Source organism: Corythoichthys intestinalis, chromosome 10, assembly GCF_030265065.1.
Source record: "Corythoichthys intestinalis isolate RoL2023-P3 chromosome 10, ASM3026506v1, whole genome shotgun sequence".
In the NCBI taxonomy this organism is placed as follows: domain Eukaryota; kingdom Metazoa; phylum Chordata; class Actinopteri; order Syngnathiformes; family Syngnathidae; genus Corythoichthys; species Corythoichthys intestinalis.
This window is the reverse complement of record NC_080404.1, coordinates 45,242,114-45,267,688: the sequence shown is the minus strand read 5'-3', so window position 1 is coordinate 45,267,688 and position 25,575 is coordinate 45,242,114. Positions and strand designations below refer to the sequence as shown.

General features: G+C 38.1%; 1 protein-coding gene across 23 annotated transcripts in view; it reads right to left on the bottom strand.

The window, feature by feature from the left end:
- The window catches only part of LOC130922780 (regulating synaptic membrane exocytosis protein 1-like), a 102,897-nt gene that overhangs the window by 39,314 nt on the left and 38,008 nt on the right, over positions 1 to 25,575 (bottom strand). For 11 of the 23 annotated variants that reach the window (XM_057847804.1, XM_057847798.1, XM_057847809.1 and 8 more), the window contains 13 exons: positions 24,511 to 25,178; positions 18,354 to 18,394; positions 16,654 to 16,767; positions 16,429 to 16,528; positions 16,004 to 16,127; positions 15,819 to 15,836; positions 12,114 to 12,160; positions 9,560 to 9,675; positions 9,293 to 9,423; positions 8,949 to 9,120; positions 6,574 to 6,727; positions 6,283 to 6,336; positions 3,029 to 3,194 (listed from right to left, as the gene is read on the bottom strand). In XM_057847804.1, coding sequence (XP_057703787.1) covers positions 3,029 to 3,194; positions 6,283 to 6,336; positions 6,574 to 6,727; positions 8,949 to 9,120; positions 9,293 to 9,423; positions 9,560 to 9,675; positions 12,114 to 12,160; positions 15,819 to 15,836; positions 16,004 to 16,127; positions 16,429 to 16,528; positions 16,654 to 16,767; positions 18,354 to 18,394; positions 24,511 to 25,178 — 1,905 coding nt within the window. The remainder of the gene's footprint in view (positions 1 to 3,028; positions 3,195 to 6,282; positions 6,337 to 6,573; positions 6,728 to 8,948; positions 9,121 to 9,292; positions 9,424 to 9,559; positions 9,676 to 12,113; positions 12,161 to 15,818; positions 15,837 to 16,003; positions 16,128 to 16,428; positions 16,529 to 16,653; positions 16,768 to 18,353; positions 18,395 to 24,510; positions 25,179 to 25,575) is intronic. The other 12 variants (XM_057847803.1, XM_057847816.1, XM_057847817.1 and 9 more) reach the window with 6 other exon arrangements.

Here is a 25,575-nt window from a genome sequence, read left to right as displayed (position 1 = left end):
AAGAGGCTAGTCAGTATGGAAATTAGCGGCTGCCATATGGAAACAAAGAGCTTTTTCCGTTAAAAATTCCTTTGAAAAAAATGCTTAAATCCCTGAATTCTTTATAGATAAGGACGTAAAACAGTCTCGATTGTTGGTTAAAAGCAAAAAAAAAAAAAAACGTGCAGGTAGCAATTATTTTACGTAAATATCGCGAACTTTGAGGCTAGTCAGTCAGGAAATTAGCGGCCACCATATGTAGACAAAGAGCTATTTCTGTTGTAAATTCTTAATAATAAATAAATGCTTAAATCCCTGAATTCTTTATAGATATGGACATGAAACAATCTCGATTGTTGGTTAAAAGCAAAAAAACCTTGCAGGTAGCATTTATTTTACGTAAATATTGCAAACTTTGAGGCTAGTCAGTATGGAAATTAGCGGCCGCCATATGTAAACAAAGAGCTTATAGATATGGACGTAAAACAGTCTCGATTGTTGGTTAAAAGCAAAAAAAAAAATGTGCAGGTAGCATTTATTTTACGTAAATATTGCCAATTATGAGGCTAATCAGTAAGGAAATTACCGGCCGTCATATGTAAACAAAGAGCTTTTTCCGTTGAAAAGTCTTGTGAATAAATGCTTAAATCCTTGAATTTTTCATAGATATGGACGTAAAACAGTCTCAATTCTTGGTTAAAAGCAAAAAAAAAATGTGCAGGTAGCATTTATTTTACGCAAATATTGCGAATATTTTCACAACGTTTCAAAATGCAAGCATGGTACGAAAAATATAATAATTACCTTGAATCCTCGAACAAATCACTCTTGAGACAATCCTTCCTGTTTGTATGGAGTACAGCTTTCGTAGTTTTCTCACCCTAAATCCGGCGTTGGATCGCTGCATGTGAACGACTGCTAATAAATGAAGCGGAGTGGCGTGACGCAGTGAATGGGGAATGTGTCATGTCAACACATTATGAAGTCTATGACCACCCTTATTGGATATTACAACGTTTAAGTATTTTCTTAAGGCATATTTAGTATATTCTGTCTGTATGCATCCAAACAAAACAAGCTGAAAGCGCACGGTAGTACTTTGGGTGTTAAATCCGCCTCTCGTAGACGTTTTGCAGGTGTAGCACATTTTGGCAGAACACCGGTTTTGTCTTACTCTCATCTCGTCTCATCCCGTCTTTCCTGTTCATTTTGCTTTTGCTAATCATGTTGTAAAAGATCGACAGTGCTATCATGCTCATAAATGTTCCTGTTGGGTTCAAATTGAAAGGGCTGAACAGATGACGTGTTTATGTCGCTAGAGTCATACTCTGAAAGCCCGGCAGCGTAACCCAGTGACATCATCGCCCTGCGACAGCAACAAAAATGGTGACCTACTAGTTGAACTAATTTTACAAACTGTATAAAAACGAAAAAACTACAAGTCTTTCTATCCGTGGTTCCCTTTAAGCACTTGATTTAAATGTGGCTGAATTACACTGTAAGCTACGGAGCCCCCCGGGTGCCAGGATAGAAAAAATAAAAAATCATAGCTAATCTGTACCCGCAGTTTACTAATCTGTGGGTACAGTTTAGTAATCTGTACCCACAGATTACTAAACTGTAGCCACAGATTAGTAAACTGTACCCACAGTTTAGCAATCTGTACCCACAGTTTACTAATCTGTACCCTCAGTTTACTAAACTGTACCCACAGTTTACTAATCTGTCCCCACAGTTTAGCAATCTGTACCCACAGTTTAGCAATCTGTACCCACAGATTACTAATCTGTACCCTCAGTTTACTAAACTGTACCCACAGTTTAGCAATCTGTACCCACAGATTACTAATCTGTACCCACAGTTTACTAAACTGTACCCACAGTTTACTAATCTGTACCCACAGTTTAGCAATGACCCGGAAACGGTAGTCACCAGTGTTTGGCGGGGACTCCAAACGTCGAGGGACCTGCACCTTCTGCCCTCGGCGAACAAAGGGGTTTTAAAAGGTAACTATTGCACAATTTCTTTGGTAGCCGTCTACATTTTCAGGTGTCATCAATCAATATGGCATGTTGTGTGTTAGTAGCCGCTAATACGGCTACTAAAAATAGGTAACTGACAAATGAACACTACTTGAATTAAGCACGCACGGACACGACAGCAGCACAGAAAATGTGCAAACACAACATGCCATATTGATTGATGACACCTGAAAGACGCCTACCAAAGAAAACGTGCAATAGTTACCTTTTAAAACCCCTTTGTTCGCCGAGGGCAAATGGTGCAGATGGTTTCTCGGTCGGTCCCTCGGCGTTTGGACTCGGAGTCCCCGCCAAACATTGGTGACTACTGTTACCGGGTCATTGCTAAACTGTGGGTACAGATTGCTAATCTGTGGGTACAGATTGCTAAACTGTGGGTACAGTTTACTAATCTGTGGGTACAGATTGCTAAACTGTGGGTACAGTTTACTAATCTGTGGGTACAGATTAGTAAACTGTGGGTACAGTTTAGTAAACTGTGGGTACAGATTAGTAATCTGTGGGTACAGATTGCTAAACTGTGGGTACAGATTGCTAAACTGTGGGTACAGATTAGTAAACTGTGGGTACAGTTTACTAATCTGTGGGTACAGATTAGTAAACTGTGGGTACAGATTAGCTATGATTTTTTATTTTTTCTATCCTGTGGGTACAGATTGCTAAACTGTGGGTACAGATTAGTAAACTGTGGGTACAGATTAGTAAACTGTGGGTACAGTTTACTAATCTGTGGGTACAGATTAGTAAACTGTGGGTACAGTTTAGTAAACTGTGGGTACAGATTAGTAAACTGTGGGTACAGATTGCTAAACTGTGGGTACAGTTTACTAATCTGTGGGTACAGATTAGCTATGATTTTTTATTTTTTCTATCCTGGCACCCGGGGGGCTCCGTAGTAAGCAATACACTGGAGAAGGGAAAAACTTTTTTTCAAATTCAATTCAATTCACTTTTTTATTCATCACTTCTATGTAGGGACACAATGCATCAATCATCTTACTTCTCACCTCTGTGCAGGGACGTTTGCTGGTCGGGACCGCATGCATCCCTGCTCCTCACGGTGGGGGGATACCGAGCGGGAACGTATTTGATGTGAGGGCGTCCTCTGTCGATCAGGCACCTCCAGAGTGGACGTTGGCTCTCGTTGTCGCTCTCTACCACGTCCCTCTGCTGCTGGATGTCAGTGACAGAGCATGTAAATAACATGAATACACACGAAACGGTCAGTAAATTCATATACTGGGCAAAGATTCTTTTTAATCTTCTTACGACAAAGTAAAATTTACTCTACGATCAGAGCGAGGGGAACTGGAAATGTTGTAGACTGGTATTTGTGACATCAACAGAACATAAAATAGGTGAATCAGATCCAGATATGAATGTCCAGAACAATATCTCAAACTATTGCACTCTATTGTCATCTTTTGGTGTCAAATTTTCATGTGTCTAGCCTGCAAGAAAAATAAGCAATAAGCAAACGTTCAATAGAATTTAGAGTGGCAATTTCACCAATGTGTTTTAAATAATAAAACAAATAATTCTTTGTTGTTGCAGCAGAACATTGTCGAGAGATAAAAATGGAAATAAAGAGACTGATCAGCCTTGAAGGCATATGTGCATCCTTGCTGGGCTTTGTTTTGATCCCAAGGTCCCTGGCTTCATTTCCAACAGTGCAATACCTCAAAGCCTTCAGTGGCCCACTAGTTTCTCTTTGAGCGGGTCTACAATTTTTCCTTCCCATTTATACCTAACCAGGCACACCAGATGGTTTGTTTTACAAAACAGTTTTCTTCAGAAGTCCATCTGGGAAAGAGTTGATCTAAGGTGTTCAGGAAAAAAAAAAAAAAAAAAAAAAAACTTTCCGGAAAAAGTTGGAAGGTGACTGGCTGATGGTAAGATTTTTCATCACTTTAATGAACAAATCTTGTTCTGTTCTGATCAAACTGCTGCGCTTAAAATTTCCATACCCATTTCACTCACTTACAATTTATATCCATAACCACTAGACAAAAGTGATGTGATGGGTTTTTTCAGTGAGTTCCTTTTAATCACCTCAAATATCGTGACAGATGTACAGAAATATTTTAGAAAATCTTTTGACATTGACAATTATTATATAGCCTTGACATATCACCGTAGTAGGGTGGATATTGAACAAATTGGTCGCCATGATTGTTTCAGACCAGTCATCGTCAGGGGTGAAAGTGGGCAAGAAAGATCAGGAACGCAGTTCCGGTATAAGATTCAGGGCCGGAATGCTGTTCCAGTACACGGTGCTTTGATTCCGAAAATATGACGGCAACTGTCAAAACGCTATGTAAAAAAAAAAAAAAAAAAAAAAATGCTAAGCTGCCACTCATGCATTTCATCTCCAAGAAGAAAACAATCTACCAACATCCGATTTAAATACACAAGTGTTAACAATAAGCATAATAAAGTGCATGTGTAGCGTAATCCATTTCCACCGATATTTATCATTTATTTTATTCCACGGACGGTATGGAGGTTTCCCCAGCTGCTGCAGTTATCAGAGTCTGACAATGATGAGTCACATCAATGTGTGAATGCACGCAGCAAAGCAAAACGCCTGGACTCATTTATCATTTCAATTGGCTGACATACTGACATGTGATCAGCAGAGATAGTTAGCTTTGGTTCAAATGCAAAAAAAAAAAAAAAAAAAAAGTTTGTTGAATTGATGCGACAAAAAAAGGGCAATGCAACAGAAAACGGATCAATCTTTAAGAGCAAGGAAAGAGTTGAGGAGGCTTATTTATCATATTTAGTTTTATTTGCTCTGATGGGGAGGTTGAGAACATCTCAGCTGTCAATGTGCACTTTGGACTTATATTTGTTCATTTATGTTAGGCTACTTATTCATTTTCTTATGATTTAAAAGTCAATGTTTGCGCGATCTTCAAAATATATTCCATTTCGCTCTGCTTACTAAGTCATTTGTACTTATTTTTCTGAATGTGTGTTACTTATATCTTTATTATTAAAAAACAACAAAAAGTTCAAAAAGTTCATATCTTCAATTTTAATATACCGTATTGGCCCGAATATAAGACGGCCCTGATTATAAGACGACCCCCTCTTTTTCAAGACTCAAGTTTGAAAAAAGACTTTTTGAACACCAAATTAATTTTTATACAGAAAATAATTACAGTACATCTGAAACAAATGTAATAACAATATATTTCAGAGAAAAAGCATTTTATTTTGCCTCATTCCAATCTTAATATCTGAACATTTAAATATGTAAACTAAAGTGCAATCACATTCGTAAATGAATGGCTTCTGGTTTTTGAAATGTAAATAAACCAATCTATTGTGATAAAACAACAAAATTGCAAAAATTGGATTAACCATCAAAGCGAAGTCTAACTGTAACTGTAGTCTTCAAACAAATCTGAATAAGGAAAAGCATTGCAATAAAATAATGCAAACTGGTTAAACTTGAGAGTAGCTGAGATCTGTCATGAAAGTACATCGCTTCCATGAAATCTGGTGCCATCTAGCGTTGTGAATGGGTATAACGTCTAGACCGCGAATATAAGACGACCCCCACTTTTTCAGTCTTATTTCATCGCAAAAAGCACCGTCTTATATTCGAGCCAATACGGTACATCCTATGTTCTTCTATGTAGTAGTTAAAATTTAGATTTGGCATTTAGTATGTGAGGAAATGACGGAAAATAAAAATTAGGAGATGGAGGTTGGGGTTATTGCTGCATTTGCTTTTATTTTGCAAATCACTGAAAAAATAAAATTTTGAATAAAAATCAGTTTTTGTATGTGTTAATGGTGCCAAAACAGTTTTCTTTGCATTTTAGTAGTTTTAGGAGGTTTGAGCGTGCTTATGGTTGTTTTTTATTGGCATGCTAGGACGGGACCATTGACTTGCGCTAGCTTAGCCACTCCGGAGCCCTGAAAAAAATAAATAACTACTAACTGCATGGAATTTGTTGAAATCAACTCCACCGATTAATTGAACCCCAGCTAACTCAAAGATTAAGCCTAAAGTTAAAAATTCTGAACTTCCCTTTTAAATATGATGAAAGTAACATCCGAAGCATAAAGGTTGGACAGTATAAGCAGTCTACAACATTGCAGTTTATACCCGACCCAGGTGTTATTTAGTCACTTGAGTGCCTATTTTACGTGCTATGAATTGTCTGACGTTTTATTCCGTTTCATGCATATCCAGAAAAGCAAAACACAAAACATTTCGTAGTATGAGAAAACAATCCCCACCCACCTTTAGAAACTACTGCTGTACCCTCAAATTCAGGCTCTGTTACACGCTGTGAACCTACATACACAAAGGCACACAAACACAAATAGGCATGCACACATTGCTGTACACAAAGTATTAAGGAAGGGAAGTAAAAGCAAACATTAACATTCACATACAGGATATTTCTTACAAAGGCAAAGATTGGTTTTAAAAGACAGCCTCATCCAAGTGCACACATACACACAAAACATTTGACAGAGCATAATAATAAAAACTCGCAAGTACAGGTATAGACACAGTAATGCTACTTACGCTGTAGCTTTCTGCCAGGGTTGTCTGTGTGTATGTGTCGACGAGGCAGATATGGTGAGGGTCGGGGGAGCGGTATGGATGAGACGTCATGCGTTTGGAGGGGATACCAGTGTGGCTTGTCATCCAGCAAGGCTGTCTCCAGCTCTATAAGGATCTATCAAGGAAAGATTTTCACAAAATAACTAATCGTAAATTGTGTACATGTTTTACGTTGGATAAGTTAAATAACAGCTGTCCATGAACAACTTACATAAAATGTACATGCTCACCTAACAAATAAAAAACAACACAAACAGTGTTTAAGGATGTCCCCGATTCGATTACGTGATTAGAAATCGGACATGATCACAAAATTTTCAGGGTATCGGAATTGAGTAAAAAAGATTGGGTTTTTAAAAATGCATTTATATATTATTATTCTTTAAATTGGCAGGGCTACAAATAGTTTTGCACCGATACTTCCTGTATCGTTACCGATACGGCACTAAAATGATGTCGTCGGTATCGGGGAGTACTAAGAAATAAAGTGCCAATACTGTGCAATATGTACTTTTTGGGATCTAGTTTCCAAGGGCGTAGATTTGGTCTCAACATTGGTAGGGACGATATTAACGTAATGCACATAATGCAAACAATGATCCAAATTAGGGACGACTAGCTTGTCTTCGTTGTTCCTTGTGGAGGCTGGCCTGACTGCAGTCGTTTTGACAGTTAACAAGTTTAATGTTATAATAACTGTTGCAGGTTGAACTTTCAGTAGCAAAATTAGTGGTGTTTCCCCCACCTCCACAACACTGAAATCTTTTTACATGACTTACAGTGGCTGCTGCTGGCCTTAAAAAAAAACTTCTGATATCCGTCCTCTCCGAAAGGGGTGGCATGTTGTCGACATGAATCTGTCGAGGTTGTGTGAGCATGTCTGTGTGTGTGTGTATTTGTGGCGGTACGGGGGGCTTCAAGTCATCAGCCAACCAAACGTTCGTTTGAGGGGGGAAAAAAAAGGACCTGCACATTCAGCAAGTGAAAAGGGATAAATGTAAGGTTGAACATAACGAAAATAATTCACTTAAAAATGGTAGGGTCTACAGTATTCTATCCTTACAACATATGGTAAAACAATCTAAATTACCTATATATTTGAACTCTTTATATAATTAAATAAGGTTGCTTAAAAGTTGTTGCGGACAACTGAGCATCCTGAGAAGTTGGTAGTGTTATGTCCCTACCGTCGCTATGCAAACCTATGCCCTAGCTAGTTTCCAACAACTGGTCGCTCTACTCAAGCTGGGCGCCAACTAAGTAAGCCACCGTAAAAAAAGAAGTGCTTGTCGCTAGTCCCAAGATGATGTTTAACATCCAATCATGTGGCGTCCAATCATCCTTCTATTGCAAATTTGAATTAGTTTATCACTTGTAGACATACATTCTATTTGAAGTGGCTAGGTGACAGGGAATGACTTAACCCAGGTCTCCCACTTCAAATGTATTGGATGTCTAGAGTTGTCAATACCAGCAGTGCCTGATCAAGCCATAATAGCAATTATTTTAGATTAAAGTGTGTAGTGATTAGGTATTATTAGAAAAAAGTAGAGTTGTCCGATAATGACTTTTTAACCGATAACTGATATCCCGATATTATCCAACTCTAGAAATCTGATACTGATATCAAACCGATACCTATATATTCGGTCGTGGACTTAACATTCATCATTTTGGATTATTTTTTTGTTCATTTATATTTTGCACCATGAATGCAAGTGGTCTGCTCACATAACAAATCCCAAATATCTTAGTTTAAAGGCATATAATGGTCAATAAGCATAAGCTTTGACCAGCCCTTGTACCAAGGCAGAAGGCTTCTACATTCACTTTGAAAGCAACATGCATATTGGTCTAACACCGATAATGAAAACTGATGTCGATATTATCCGATATCATTTTAACGCTAGAAAAAAAATGTTTGTTTTTTTTTCTCAAAAAACCTAGCATCGGTGAAGTATTGTTATGGCCAATATGACTTAGCTAGGTGTTGGAAGCCAAAAATTGTATCCTTTCAACATTAGCTGTAAAGACAAAATATTTCAGATGTACAAGGATATCGCCAAAGAATCAAAAATAAAAATGCTTGATGCGGAAGTAAACACCGTTAGAAGGTGAACATTCTGGTAGCTACCACAGCAAGCTAATGCTAAAATAGCATCATGCAAGTTATAATCCCAGCATTATGGATATTGAGTATTTGACATTTTTTTCCTTACTACTTTGCCGGGGTATCGGATCGGAACTCAGTATCAGGTGACTCTGACTTGTATTTGTGTCAAAAATACGTTATCGGGACATCCCCACTAGTGTCTGTGTATTTGTGTGTTTATTACTTCTCCCATAAAGATGCTATCCTCCTCTGGTGACCTCGGCTGGTCCCACACGGTCAGTTCCAGCATATGGTTGCGGAAATCCCGACGATGGATGTGAGTGTAGAGGAATGTTTGGTTCCACTTAGGTTCACAGGTCTTCTTCACTGCTTTAGTCCTGCGTTTACTCTTGTCGCTATTTTTAACACATCCAAATATAAACAGATTTTTGTTTGTGGGTGCAACAAACTTCAACATTAATGAAGTGCTGTATCTTCAAGGACATTGTGGAAGTTTCAAAGCTAGTTATATAATTCAAATACACACTGGATATCTTACGATAATATAGTAACATTTGACAGATGTACCTGCGATCGGGAAGGAAGTACATTTTGACGTATGGGCTTCTGGGTCGGCCATCAGGCCGAAGAGGGAGCTCTGCTGCTTGAAGCACATTGACTATTAGTTGGTGGCCCGCTTTGTCGTACCACAGCTTCACCTGAAGGATGAATTCATTAAAAAAATAATAATAATAAATAAATAAATAAATTTAAAAAAAAAAACATTTTGGTCTAGTGACTTTGCAATGTGAAACTCATAACAGTTGAATAAACATACATATTGTACACACTCACCGAAAGTTTTCCCGGCATAAGCTGTGGGGCGTCTAGAATCGTTCTGGGACTAGTGGGAGATAAAAGATTTATAGATGGTCTCTCCATCTTCTGGGACTCAAAGGAACTTGAACCTGCTGTGAAGAGAAAAAAACCTGAACATTATTTGTATATCGGCAGACAGACATGATATTTAGATATTGTAGACTTTTTTATGCTTGCACTATTATTGTATTTTACATATACAGTCATGTAAAAAAATTAGGACACCCCATTAAATATTCAGTTCTTTATTATGAAATGTTCACCTATCGATGTCTGGTCTTGTTTTTCTATATCTCTGGAAAAGAAAGTGATTTAGTAGCAGGTAAACAACAAAAAATAACATTATTTTACTTACTAATCAAATTTATCAAGAAAAATGCATATTCTAACTGAGGAAAAAGGACACCCTACCACCTAACAGCTAGTGTTACCCCCTTTGGCTGGAATAACTTCAGTGAGATGCTTTTTGTAGCTATCTACCAGTCTTTGACATGGGTCTGAAGAAAGTTTGCCCCACTCCTCAACGCAAAGTACTTTCACCTGTGAGATGTTTGAGGGGTTTCTTGCATGTACAGTCCGTTTCAAGTAAGATTAATATCTGGGTTTTGACTTGGCAATTCCAGGACTCATTTCTTCCTTTTCAGCCAGTCCTTGGTGGATTTACTGGTATGTTTTGGGTGATTGTCATGTTGCAGGGTCCAGTTCCTCAAGCACCGTCTGATACTCAATAGAATTCATGGTGAATTCTATGATGGTGATCTGGCCAGGTCCTGCTGTAGCAAAACATCCCCAAACCATGACACTTCCACCTCCATGCTTCACAGTTGGTATGACGTCCTTTTCCTGGAATGCTGTATTGAGTTTACGCCAAACATGTCCTCTGTTCTGGTGTCCAAATATTCAATTTTTGAGTCATCTGTCCAAATAACATTATTCTAGAAGTCCTGGTCTTCGTCTACATTCACTCTGGCAAACTTCAGTCTGGCCTTCATGTTCTTCTTGAAGAGCAAAGGTTTCCTCCTTGCACGCCTCCCACGAAGGTTAAACTTGTGAAGTCTTTTTCTGATTGTAGAGGCATGTACTTTCACATCAACAGTAGCCAGGCCCTGCTGTAGGTCCCGTGATGACATTTTAGGGGTTTTGGAGACTTCATTTAGCATCTTGCGGCCTACTTTTGGGGTGAACTTGCTTGGACGGCCAGACCTGGGCATGTTGCCAGTTGTTTTGAATGTCCTCCACTTGTAGACCGTTTTCCTGACAGCGGAATGGCTAATTTTATATTATTATGCGAGCTTTTGAAATCCTTTACCAGACTCTAGGTGTCTACAATCTTCTTTCTGATGGCCTCAGACAGCTCCTTTGATCTCACCATTGTGTTTTCTCTCACTTCAACAGTCAGTCACTTTTGTATTCTGCGTTGAGGAGCGGGGCAAACTTTCTTCAGACCGATGTCAAAGACTGGTAGATGGCTACAAAAAGCATCTCATTGAAGTTATTTCAGCCAAATGGGGTAACATTAGCTATTAGGTGGTAGGGTGTCCTAACTTTTTCCTCAGTTAGAATATGCATTTTTGTTGATAAATTTGGTTTCATGAGTAAAACAATGTTAATTCTGTTGTTTACCTGCAATTAAATCGCTTTCTTTTCCAAAGATAAAGAAAAACAAAACCAGACATTCATATGTGGACATTTCTTACTAAAGAACTGAATATTTAATGGAGTGTCCTAATTTTTTCACATCACTGTAAAACCACTGCAGATTTGCTTCCTAAGCCTGGTAAGATGTTTTTGACGATTGATTTTTCTTATGATCAATTTTCTTCTTTCTTAGATTAATTTTATGCCAAATTGGATCTAAAACTAAAAAGTTCATAACACCTAGTCACCTACATGTCATGTTTAAATTATTGTGAGACTGCAGTTACAGTTTGAAATGAAACCCTTTTAGCTGATAAGTGTTTCACAAAATTCACAAACCAATTATATTGGGTGAGAATGCAATGGGCTTTAAAATCTAAGAATGTACACCTTTTATGGCAGAAAGTGGCAAGATCAAGTTCTGTGTTGTGATGTTCTGTTTGACGAATAAAACAGTTTAGTATTACTGTAAAGTTCCAGGAAGGCAAGGGAATCTGCGGAGATGTCTTTGGCATTATACAATGCATGCATAGCATCCCGAGTGTTAGTGATTTTATAGGACAGTACTGGACCTTCTCTATTTAGATAAAGTAGCTTGTGAAAATTGTCAGAAGGCGCCTGTGTTATTTCAGGCTGTCCAAAAATAAATAAGAGTAATTGTTCATGTTGTAAGAACATAAGAATAAATCTCACTCTATATGGGCAGATAACCAGAATCAAGTTAGCTTGGTTAAAATAATAATTAAAATATACAAGTTTTTCAAAGACAGGGAACAACCATAATATATTTTGGAATTCAACAAACTTTTATTATTATGATTTTTGGTGAGCATTAGTAAATGGATTAAGTTCAATTTTGGAGCATACATTGCATAGCATAAAATATACATACTAGATTCTAATGGAGGATGGGATGTGTCTGGGATTCTTGGGATATCACTGAAAAAGAAAAAGCAAGCATCATTGACATATTTAAATCTTGAAATTAATTGATTTAAGTTCATAATGTGGATGGCTTACATGCATAATTTAAACATACAGTCGTACTTTAACGGGTTATCTACAGTAGATGGTCTAGCTAAAATGTCACATGGTTAGGAAACATGAAAAAGCAAAACAAAACTAAACAAGCATGGTGGTTTGAGGCTCTAAGCATGTTATATAATGGGATGTCTTAACTTTGAATTTACAGTGGCCAGTACACTTGATGAATAAATTCAGCTGGGTTTCCCCTACAAATAAGAGATAGTGGTGCACTGCCACAGCAAAATAAAAGCCGCCACGCCTTGCAAATGAGATTTTTTTTTTTTTTTTAAGGCAGTTTCAAACTAGCGGCAACCTATTCATTGTGCATTATAATGTCCGTAACTATGCGCGGCCCCCTTATGAGACGATCGGACTGGGGAGCTGTGACGCAGGGGGAAGCGAATAAATAAATGGGAGAACGGGCGAGATAGCGAGAGATAGAGGTCGCATGTCACGACAGCCTGCTGTTATTTTGTCATTGTTTTTCCTTTATTATTGTTACCGCAATAAAGTGGGTAAACCAATACCAATTCCTCTCCTTCTTTCCCATATCCGGGGCATTACAGTAGTTTGGATCGGACTTTTCAGCGAAAGTGAGCGGTAGACGGCCGTCTTGGAAGGAAGGCCAAGTTTGAATGAATTTGTGGCGAGAGGTGGGAGCGCCGCCGCGCTAATGTCAACAACGAGGGGCAGGCATACTTATATCTGTGCTATCAGGCTGTTTCGGCAGACGGATATACGCAATCACTGCTGACGAAACTTTGATAATGCGCTTTTTTTCCAAGTTCCGCGAGCTCTGAGGCACTCGAAAAATGACTCACATACTGTGGGGCAAATAAGTATTTAGTCAACCACTAACTGTGCAAGTTGTCCCACTTGAAAATATTAGAGAGGCCTGTAATTGTCAACATGGGTAAACTTCAACCATGAGAGACAGAATGTGGAAAAAAAACCTAGAAAATCACATTGTTTGATTTTTAAAGAATTTATTTGCAAATCATGGTGGAAAATAAGTATTTGGTCAATACCAAAAGTTCATCTCAATACTTTGATATGTACCCTTTGTTGGCAATAACGGAGGCCAAACGTTTTCTGTAACTCTTTCACACACTGTTGCTGGTATGTTGGCCCATTCCTCCATGCAGATCTCCTCTAGAGCAGTGAGGTTTTTGGGGCTGTCGTTGGGAAACACAGACTTTCAACTCCTTCCTCACCTCAAAATGATAACAAGAACGGTGAGCAAAAATCCCATAACCACACGGGGGGGACCTAGTGAATGACCTACAGAGAGCTGGGACCACAATAACAAAGGCTGCTATCAGTAACACAATGCGCCGCCAGGGACTCAAATCCTGCACTGCCAGACGTGTACACGTCCAGGCCCGTCTGCGGTTCGCTAGAGAGCATTTGGATGATCCAGAAGAGGACTGTGAGAGTGTGTTATGGTCAGGTGAAACCAAAATAGAACTTTATGGTAGAAACACAGGTTCTCGTGTTTGGAGGAAAAAGAATACTGAATTGCACCATACCCACTGTGATGCAATGGGGGTGGAAACATCATGCTTTGGGGCTGTTTTTCTGCAAAGGGACCAGGACGACTGATTTGTGTAAAGGAAAGAATGAATGGGGCCATGTATTGAGAGATTTTGAGTGAAAATCTCCTTCCATCAGCTAGGGCATTGAAGATCAGACGTGGCTGGGTCTTTCAGCATGACAATGATCCCAAACACACAGCCAGGGCAACAAAAGTGTGGCTTTATAAGAAGCATTTCAAGGTCCTGGAGTGGCCTAGCCAGTCTCTAGATCTCAACCCCACAGAAAATCTGTGGAGGGAGTTGAAAGTCCATGTTGCCCAACGACAGCCCCAAAATATCACTGCTTTAGAGGAGATCTGCATGTAGGAATGGGCCAAAATACCAGCAAAAGTGTGTGAAAAGCTTGTGAAGAGTTACAGAAAACGTTTGGCCTCTGTTATTGCCAACAAATGGTACATATCAAAGTACTGAGATGAACTTTTGGTATTGACGAAATACTTATTTTCCACCGTGATTTGCAAATACATTCTTTAAAAATCAAACAATGTGATTTTCTGTTTTTTTTCCATATTCTGTCTCTCATGGTTGAGGTTTACCCATGTTGACAATTACAGGCCTCTCTAATATTTTCTAGTTGGAGAACTTGCACAATTAGTGGTTGACTAAATACTTAATTGTCCCACTGTACCTCTCCTTGCTAAGTTAATGGTACCTCGATGTGCGTTTGTGTGGAAATTCAGTTCACGAACAACAACAAAAAACTATTCACGTTTTCCCCGAAACTAGTAATGCTCTTTATACGGCTATTAGAATTTCCCCCCTACTCCTTGAAATGGGTCCGTTAACACAAGGACTATTATTATTGTGGTAATGTACAACGTATTAGGTCCAAATAAAAGGAAAAAGAAGGACTACGATGGGGGTCTGAAACCCGCGGCTCAAGAGTTGCATGTGGCTCTTTATCGCTGCCCTGGTGGCTCCCTGGAGCTTTTTCAAAGATATTTGAAAATGGAATAAGATGGGGTAGGGAAATATATTTTTTGTTTTAATATGGTTTTTGTAGGAAGGACAAACATGACACAAACGTTCTTTCAATTCATTAATATTGTAATGAAGTTAAACTTGAGATGGCATCGTACAACAGAGTAGTCACGTGGTGCGTCATTCTCTATAGGATCCACTGCAGGGAAAATAAACATTTAATCATGAAGGCTAATTATGTATTTGTAGCAGACTTAGTCATTTTGATTGTGGGCTAATATAGCTAATATCGATACATGCTGCCGGTGTTGCTTATACAAGGCTTTTAATTTTCTGCAGCTCCAGGCATATTGTATCAGTTTGTTTTTTTGGTCAAATGTGGCTCTTTCAACATTTTGGGTTGCCGACCCCTGGTCGTACTAATGCTACGAGGAAAAAAAAGTCGTATTATTACGTACATGTACTGTAGCTGAGAGCTAGCCTGGCTAATAAAATATTTCAAATATATCTTTGTTATGGTTGTTCTTGGGAGGAAACGTGATTTTTTTTTTTTTTTTTCCCGCTGTGGCACGACATTGTGAGGATGTCGACTCTGATGCAGCCCACCACCACAGCTTCAAAAAAAATCGTAGGGGAAACCCTGTTCAGGATTTTTTTTTTTTTTTTTTTTCCTATGAACTTCTGGAAATCATCTGATTCTAACTGTTATATAGTACATGGATAAAACGTAGCATGACAAAAATAAACATACAGCAGCCATAATTCCAATCAGCAGGGTTTGGAAAGTTTGGAGCATTAATAGCGTCAAATGATTTCTTCTTGAAATGTTGAATTATTTGGTTTGTGGAATATAACACTACTTTGATGGACAACTCCAATTTTGCATCCTTTTTAATTAAACATATATTTGATATGTACAATTGTGCAAAAGCCCATGTACGAAAATAAAATACCTGCTCTTTTTACAGGATGCAAAATGGCACCATCAGTATGGAACTATTTTTCCATCAGCACGAGGGATTAAAATGTCCAAATAAAATGATAATATCACTTACTTAAATTTTCTATACACCCTTTGTGATTGTTTGGAGAGAAATTAAAACATTTAACATGGATTCCAAAACAAAGTAAATATATGACACCATAATTAATCACTTTGAAAATAACTTTTCAAACTGACAGAAAACATTTTGTCTTGCGGTCTTCAACAATCACATCAGTTTAGAAACATAGATCTTACCCAATAGGCCGGGATACAACTAGCTCAACTTGGGGCTCAGCTTGAGACTCCAGGATGATGTTGTAAACTTCCTTCATGGTGGCTCCTGGTAATAGTTTCCCATTCCACTGCAAAACTTCATCCCCTGAAATTATGCAATATATCGTGCTGAAGTTATTTTGTGTGATTAGCAATCCAGCTTTAGCATTGGTTTGTTAGTCTCATTCAATCAGCGTGGGGGAGCCTATTTTACTGCTCAAAAATCGCACACATTAAGCCTTTCTAAAACAGGCATGCCACGGCAAGCACGCACCCTCATGGTCCCCCCGCTCACCACCACCACCATCATGCCGACACTGCTTAACATCAGAGGGTTTGTTGAGGGTAATAACATGAGTATTTAGGCTCCTTCTGTATTTTTGAAGACTCTTGAAGGATCGGTATACCTGCTCTTAAATGTCCAACCACATCAGCCAAGCTGCCTTTTTTGACCTTGGTGATGAAGGCACCTAATCTCCCTGACTCTGTTATTCTACCGCCAACCACCTACAAGAAGAAATAGACATCCATGAGGAACTTAAATGCATAGAACCCTTTGGAAGAGGATCATGGAACCATATTTTTTAAATTTGCGATGTGTGTTTGCTGTGATTATCCAGGGCCACTCTGACCTTTAATCCCAGCAGAGCCCCAGCTTCTTTAGGCATGGTTGTGCTCCTCTTACTGAGGGTGATTCTGCCTATCAGATGGTCACCCTCCTTGGATGGTTGCCAGGTTACAGGATGCTGCAACAACAACAAAAATACAACTGGCTAGACTTGTGCGAAAGTGTTTACCGTAATTTTCAGACAAAAAACCGCTACTTTTTTCCCTTATTTTGAATCCTGCGGCTTATAGTCCAGTGCGGCCTATTTGTTGATTTATCGGGTTAATAGCTAACACGGTGTTGTCGTCCAACATGCCTCCCAGCATGCATTGCAGCGCTACAGATATAAATAACAATCAAAATTCATGTTCTATGCTAATTATTTCTTCAGTTACTGTTCCAGTTGTTTCATTAATTGCTAGCTATGATATTTGGTAACACTTTATTTGACAGTGGCGCCATATGACTGCCATAAGACCATCATAATTATGCCTTGACACTATCATTGGCATTAATGAATGCATATGTCATTATGTGTCATCCGGCAAATTGTATCACTAACTCCATTTATGTCCAGCTCGGATCTTTTGCATCCATTCAAAAGAGAAATAATTTGCTAGATGACACAAAATTATATCTGTCATAATCATTTATTCATGCTCATGGCAGTGAGCATGGGGATGATGTCATGATGTTGATGATAAAGTGTTACTTAATACCATGACGAGAAATTAATGAAACAACTGGAACAGTAACTAAGGAAATAATTAGAAATAATTAGCATAGAACATGAATTTTGATCGTTATTACATCTGTTGCGCTGCAATGCATGCTAGGAGGCATGTTGGACGACAACAGCACTGACAGCAGGTGACAGCAGGTGGCAGCAGAGGTTGACTGTCTACCTCAAGGGAGCAGTGATGGCCTATTGCAGCTTCTTGAAGCAATGAAGCTTTGCTGCCAGTTGGTTCAAAGCTTCATGGTGGTTCATTTAGTCTTATGACAGTCTTATAATTAGGGTTGGGCATCGGGCATCGAGCATCGATGGGAACCGGTTCTAACACTCCGATGCTCCCGGAATCGTTCGAATTTTAAAATTTCGATTCCTTGTTTCGATGCCCTGATTGCTGAGTGGAAAAAAATTGTTCGAGTTTTAAGACTGATATTTATATACAAGTTATAATTAGCCCTGTGAGAAGTTCATTTAATTTCCAAAAACGTCGAGAAGTTAAGACTTTAATATAAACTATGCAATTTTTTTGGACCCTGCATTTTTTTTTTTTTTACCCTGCCTCTTAAAAGAATCGGAATCAGGAATCGTCGAAACGTGGAATTGGAATTGGAACCTGAATCGTTCAATTTCAAACGATGCCCAACCCTACTTATAATGTTATTGTAAAATAAAGTATTACCGGTTAATAGCTTTTGGTGTACATAATACACTGAGGACAGCTGGAGCTTCTAGTCCAGTGCAGCTTATCTATGAACAAATGCCATTTTTGTGTCAAAATTGGCGGGTGGCGGCTTATAGTCAGGCGCGCCTAATAGTCCGAAAATTACGGTAAACTATCGCATTGGTTTTCATCGGCAGTAATAGACGTCTGATCCATTTGAAGTGGGAGGGTTGTCAGCAAATGAACGGAAACTTTGTTACAGCTGTGTTTGTTGATGCTACAATTGCTGGCAAAGTTCTGTACAAATACAATTCAGTTGTAAAATACTTACATGCCACACTGTTGGGTCATGAGGGTAGCACTCCCAGTCACCTACAAGACAAATAAACTATTTTTAAATTCAATACAATATTTCAGACAATGATAAAAGTGTTGTTCATGGTTTCTTCAAGCTGCACTCTCTTCTTTACACATGTGCAGGGAGGCGTTGACGAAATGTGTGCAGAGCTTCAACCCCATTGTTATGACATAAAGTAAAATTAGGGTAAAACAGAGTCAAGCATCCCTAGGAGCAGGCACAGATGAGGAAATGGGTTGTGACAACTTTACAGTGACATTATGTAATCCTAAAGCAAACCAAGTACTCAGTTTCATAACTCGTGCATGAATGTAATTCTGTGTTTGGGACACCTGGTTGAACATGTTATGTTTGCAGTCATAAAAAGACCTGGATATACAGTAGTGAAATGTAACATGCCAATAGCAAGTTTCAGCTCATTTTGACAATACTGTCATATCGTACCGCACTAACATCCTTATATGTATATGTGGCGAAAGACACTCAGGTGACTTGAAGTTCAGCTCTGAGACCCCCAATTTGGCCAAATTTCCAAAATTGTTCTATATGCATGCGTGATACATCATTGGAAAGCTTAATATCTGTACTTTCTGGGGGGGAAGAAAATTTTTGAACAGGAGGACATTTTTGACACCTTAAAAGTAGGTCAAATCAAGTGAGCGAAATATAAACATTTTTGAGACCTTTGAAATTTACTTTGTTTCTCATTTACAAAATGGTTTTGGACACCCATCCTGGTACATAATAAATAACGAACACTTCAAGATGATCCCCTTTTGTCCATTCAAGTATTTGATAATCAATATACATGCACTAATACATGTGGGTGGATGTATATTATTAAAGGAGATTGGTGTGTGACTAAATGTAGATTTCATTTAGCCCTGTGTTTTATTCTGTAAATAAACATGGCTAAACATGGAGTTAGCTGTATAGTTAATTATAACTTTACTGCATACAGTATTTGATTTGGCCTGATTTAAATCTGTGCAAAGAAAAAACATTTTCAGGGGAATTTTAGGGGTTAAATTCCAATACCATAGTTATTTAATTATTGCAGTGGGCTTTTAAAATATATTTTCATTTAAGATTAGAGAATGTGAATGCGAGATACTCTGAATAAAACGCTCCATATGCATGAAGGGAACATATAAATGTGTGTACATAACACTATTTTATTGTATTTAGCATTGAAGCCTATGACCTAGGCTTTATGATTTAAGCATCTAATGTATCTAATACATCGATATCATCCCAAAATAAGCAATCCGAACGTCAATAAGGGTTGAAAAGATAATGAACAGTATGCTAGTCAGTTAGCCTGCTGTGTCGAGAATTCTTGCGCTAGCGTTCGACTGCAATGTATGTCTTTTTGTGGCTTTCCGACAACTCGAAGTGAGAGCATGAGAGAGCATAATTTAAGACACCATGATTATAACGATATTATCATGTACTTACCTTGTTTCAATCCAAAAACTGTATAGCATGTATCACCGAGTATCAAGACACAGCTGTGAATGGCCACAACCGGACTTTGTGGGGATTTTATGGGTGAAACACGGTATCATAACAAGGGTCGCGATGCAGAAGTCACAGGCAGCAAGGAGTGGTCGAGATTTTCTTTTTCAAATATTTACCCTTTTAAATGTTTTTTTTTTTTCAATTTATCTTTGTTTGAATTAATTATTTATCATATAAAATATCAGGGAAAATGCGACAGTAACAAAAAAAAGTACAATTAAGCAATAGTTATGAGGTAGATATCGGTGACCTATTTTCAGACACGTTTTTTTTCATTGTGACGTAATTTTTTTTAAGTGAATGTGAAAGAGTAAATAATTTTTTTAACTAAATATTAGACATCAATTAATGATTCTAAGCCAAAAATGATAGACATTTCAAATAATAAATATAATTATTACCTTCTTTTTATGGCTGGGTTGAAACAAAAGCGGTTGCGCAGTGTTTGTAAACGGGGGTCTCCAGAGTAAAATGGACAAATTAAAAATAGTCGGGGGGGCATAATGCGCCATGAAACTGCTATGGCAGCATATAGACAGTGTTCCATCAAACAAAACAGTTCTTTTGGCTTAAAATACAACAGTTTATTTTAAAGAGTGGTGCAAGAGCAGAAACTCCTTTTTCAGCTTTGTCTGTGTTTTCCGTCATATATATTGTTATATAGTACTATTACATATGTATTTACTGTTAGAACTTTTTTTTTTCAAATTAGTATGGCAAAATTTGCTTTTCGGTGTTTGACCTGGTGGTGTTTAAGAAGATGATTTTTACATAGCACATATTATACTGTGCATACAAGGCTGGCAGCATATTTGAGTGTGTATGAATGTTTCCATTGTGATCTCACAATGATTCTAAAAAGCCAAATGATTTAAAAGCCCGCGTTCCTATCGGCTGCCAGCAACCACATCTCATAATTGATCCTGTCTCAGTCTGAAGCTAAAAAAGGAAGCCGTGTCTTGCTGTCATGCTGGAGTGTATACAGTAAAACCTGCTCTGTCAAAAACAGCTCATACTAAATGTCCACTTGCTCAATGTCATGATTGGCATTGTATCTAATTTAACTTTGACATCTGCAACGCAGAATGCAATGATTGATATTTGCAGATGTTTTCAGACACTAATGTAAATAAACAGCATTATAATTTTTCTTAATTATTATTATGTTTGGGACCAGCTCAATCTGGATAGAATTTTCTAGTATGCAGTAACCAAATTTCTTCTTTAATCCTGTAGTGTGGGCATGTTTAAATTATCCAGCAAAGCAATCTTAAACAGTTATCCTGTAGTGTGTTATGCCACAGATTTCAATGGCCAGTTAATTTTGTAATGTAAGGCTGCCCTTAACCGATTTATACAACACATTTAATGCCTAAATTTCAGCCTTTCTCTGAGCAGAGAATGTCTGGATATATGAGCAGCAAAAATTCAGATTCTTGTAAGCATTATAAAATGATTAACATAATGTTTTCATGTAGTGCTATTGATGTTTGATGCCAAACAATAAGCTCTAGTTCCAAAGAATGGCTAGCTGTGATATGACATCGCCCCACTTGCAAATAACAATGTTAGAGTGTAAACAGACGTGTCTTCTAGGGCTTGAGGACATAGTTTGCTATGTGAGGCCACACAAGGTCAACACTAGAATCAAATGGGGTCAAACGGACCCATCCCAAACACACAAACATAAACATACATGTACACGCTCAGTGCGACTGTCACCACTAACACATTCCCTTAGGGTCAAGCTGAAAACAATATAATATGACACTCAGCAAAGCATTTAGACACAAAAACATGCACAGTCTAACACTCATTCGTTAACATGCACACTCGTCACAATGACAGTCGGGCTGTTGGCTCTGGCCTTAGGCGTGAATTGTGTATAAAACCCAGCAAAGGTTGTAAGCGCTGCAGTTCAATTCTAAACAAGATTGACAGAGAACAAATGCTGCATTGAAAATCATCTGCAGATTGAAAATTCTATTAATAATCACATCATACTAGTTTTCAGGATAGTACAAGAAAAATATACAGAGAAAAGCTCTCTTTTTGTAATATCATTGAAGGCCAGATCCCTAGCTGAGTGAAAAGGGAGCAGATAAGACTGAACAGTACTTTAGCCTTAAAATATGGGATTACGAGTAGGCCTGTCCTGATAACAAATTTTAATAGGTTATATATTGTATCATAATTATTGCTGATATGCGATATTATTGCCTGTTTTTCATTTCATGAATATAGTGACAATACAGCAAATATAGTGACAATACATCCTAATAAATCACCGATTCAGATGCAATAAATAGTTATTCTTAAATGAAACACAAACTGAATTAATTATTATTATTATTATTGTATTATATTATTATATTATAATATTTAAAAAAAACACAATGCATAATGAGTCATTTTAAAGCTAGTTAGGTGCAGAATATGAAATACTGTAGGTAAGAAACCCAATGTCATTTTTGTTGTCTACAAATTAGAGCCCATTAAAAGTGTTCATTTTAACCAAAATGACTGTCATATTGTCCTGCAAAGTCTGCATGCAACAAATTTGAAGCCAAATTATTATCAATTATTACATCATATTATCTTTGCCAATCAGATTTTTCATAATGGGTGTCATTTTATGGGGGGCCTGGTGGCTGAAAAGTGTCATTGGATGTAATTGTCTTTCCTATATGTATATATGTTGTAAAGCAAGAAAACTGCAACAAAAATGAATGAAATGAAAAAAAATATATATTTTTATAATTGGTGAAAATTATTTTTCGGAAAGATCATGTGACTAGCAACTTAGATGGTCATTTGCTTTGCATATAATTTTCAAAAAAAAATAGGAGGGCAATTTTATTTTTCAAATGATTTTTTTTTTTTTTTGATTGAGGCAACATTTTGGGGGGATTGAATGATTTAGACACAAATGTCCAACCAATAATATGGCCCAAACACAAAAAGGATTTCTTTAATCAAAGGCAACTTTTTCAATGAAAAATTAAGTGTTCAAATGCAAATTTTTCAATCTCAAATATTTGTTCGTATTCAAAGACTTTTTTTATGATTGAAATTTTTCTTTTTTAATTGATTTTTCTTTTTGAAAATATTTTTTTTGAAACAACTAATTTTTTGCTTCAAAATATTTATCCCACCTAGGGGATATCATTTTTGACTGGGGTAACTACATTAGCACGACACCGGCAGGTGTGCTATATTCAATGGATAACGATCTTGGCAAAAAGTATTGCCTAAGCAGCCTGATTTAGAATTCCCCTAAAGAATGATGGGGAAACAAAAAATGCTTATTGTCAACTTATTTTTAGAAATATTCTTGTAAGTTAATTTTATTGCTGACACTGCGTTTCGGGGTGATCAACATGTTGTGCCCCCCCCCCCCCCCCCCCCCCCCGCCCCAAAAGTCAAACTCCGCCTATGGTGTCATTTTAAATTTATTCTTAGTGTAGAATCTGAAGTATATGCGATTGCCTCCAGAAATCTGAACATGAGGTGCTTTTATTTTGAAATGTCCACTGGAAGTATGTTTGCTAAGCCACTAACCGTAAACTTTACACTTAGTAAAAAGAAAGAAGAACAAAGTGCACTTCGCTTTCGTCATGCATGTGGTATCAGTAGTAGATTTTTTGTTGTTGTTGTTTGCGCCGCTTGCAAATTCTTCAATCCAGCGAGTTTTCATGTTTGAAGTGTCACCTTTTAACCGCAATTTTGCATTGTGGAGTAGACTGCTAATGTTTTATAGCAGGCTAAAGTGGTTAGTATTTTTTTTTTTTTTCCATTGGCCTCAATGTAGCAATGCTAACGTTTTACAATGTTTAATACAGAGGTGTTTCCTTAGTTTGTATGTCTGAACATTAATTCTACAGCGTGTCTATGGCCAATAAACATCTGTGAAAGCTACTGGAGTCTCATATTCAATCAACACGCACGTGTGCCGAGTGCACGCAGCACACACGCAGCGATAAATTGCAGCCGGGAAAATTACCATCCTCATTTTTATTTACCGTGCGATAATTTGACTTATTGCTAATCGCGATAGGCTTAATTACAAGCAGTGCTGGGCAATAGCAATGTTACAGGTAGCTACTTTAACTGTATTTCTGAGTCGTGCGGTTGTGATTTTGCTCTTTTCAACATTAAACAGCTGTTAAGCAGTAAAGCTACTACCTTGATACATAGTGCAGTAGAATTCACAGAAACTATACTGTATTTCCTCAGGCAGTTTAAATTTTAAAGTAATCTCTTTCCTTTAATGTCATAGTCCAGACCTATCCCCCAGCTATTGTCAACCCTAGATGAGGAACACATAATGTACAGGACAGTACATGAAAAGGAAGCTCTTGCTAACACAAATTTAAAAACATATATTCTGGTATGACCCAAAGTTAACACACCAATTGCCAGCTAAACAGTAGCAAGCATCAATGTTTGTGGCAGAGATAGACCAAAACTGTATATGTTTGATCATCCTTTCAATAACAAACCTCACGCTTCTTGACGTCACATTCACATGGCAGGTGACATCACTTAGGCTCAGACAGTTTATGTGATGGAGGGAACGATAGGACAGATTAAAAAAAAAAGGTCTCACCTCTCTCGCTAACACTTTCGATCTCAGCATCTTCACAACTGCTGTATTCAGGTGTAGTACCACCCTCTTCCTCTGAGCTGCTGACACTGGTCTGCCTCTTGCCTCCAGCCCCCAACCCTCGCTTCGTTTTGTAGGGTCTAGGTGGTGGAGGACGCAAAGATTCCGATTGATCTGAGCTGAGTGAGTCATTGCGTAGCATGCTGTCAGCCTTGTTCCTTTTGGTTCGTCTTACTACAGGCCCCTGTCCAGGAACTGATCCAGGTCCTGAACTCTGAAGTTCTCTGAGTTGAGAGGGGCGGTCTTGTTGCACGAGTGTGTGCTCGCACAGTCCACCGGCAGTTCTTTGTCCACATACTACACCATCGCAAATAATCCCTGTTGGACAGCCTTGTACTGGAACAGGATGGCCTCGGCCTCCAGGAGGGACTTTCCCTGTTTGACGAAGAGGGCCACTACTTTGGCCCATGTGTTGAGGGCCCCCCTCTTGTGTCCGTTTCAGCTCACCATTACCTCCCACTGGATCAATATCCAAAGAACGTCCTTTTGTGAGCCGCCGGCTTTCCCTGTGCTCCCTGGATTCACCTCGGAGGTCTCGATCCATGGAAACCTGGGTTTGCAACATAGGATTACCTGACCTCCGCTCTGCTCCACTACCTCTTCCATTTCTCCTAGTGGAATCAATATGAGAGGGACATCAAGAGAATAAAAGCATTAACATTAAAATTACGTGTTTATTATCTTTATTATTGGCTAATGGCAGTTTCGCGTCATTGATTTGAGAAGAATCAGAACTGTAGGGATGAATACAGTTACGAAAGAATAAACGTATGATGATACAGTGGGGCAAATAAGTATTTAGTCAACCACCAATTGTGCAAGTTCTCCTAATTGAAAAGATTAGAGAGGCCTGTAATTGTCAACATGGGTAAACCTCAACCATGAGACACAGAATGTGGATAAAAATACAGAAAATCACATAGTTTGATGTTTAAGAATGTACTTCCAAATTAGAGTGGAAAATAAGTATTTGGTCATCTACAAACAAGCAAGATTTCTGGCTGTCAA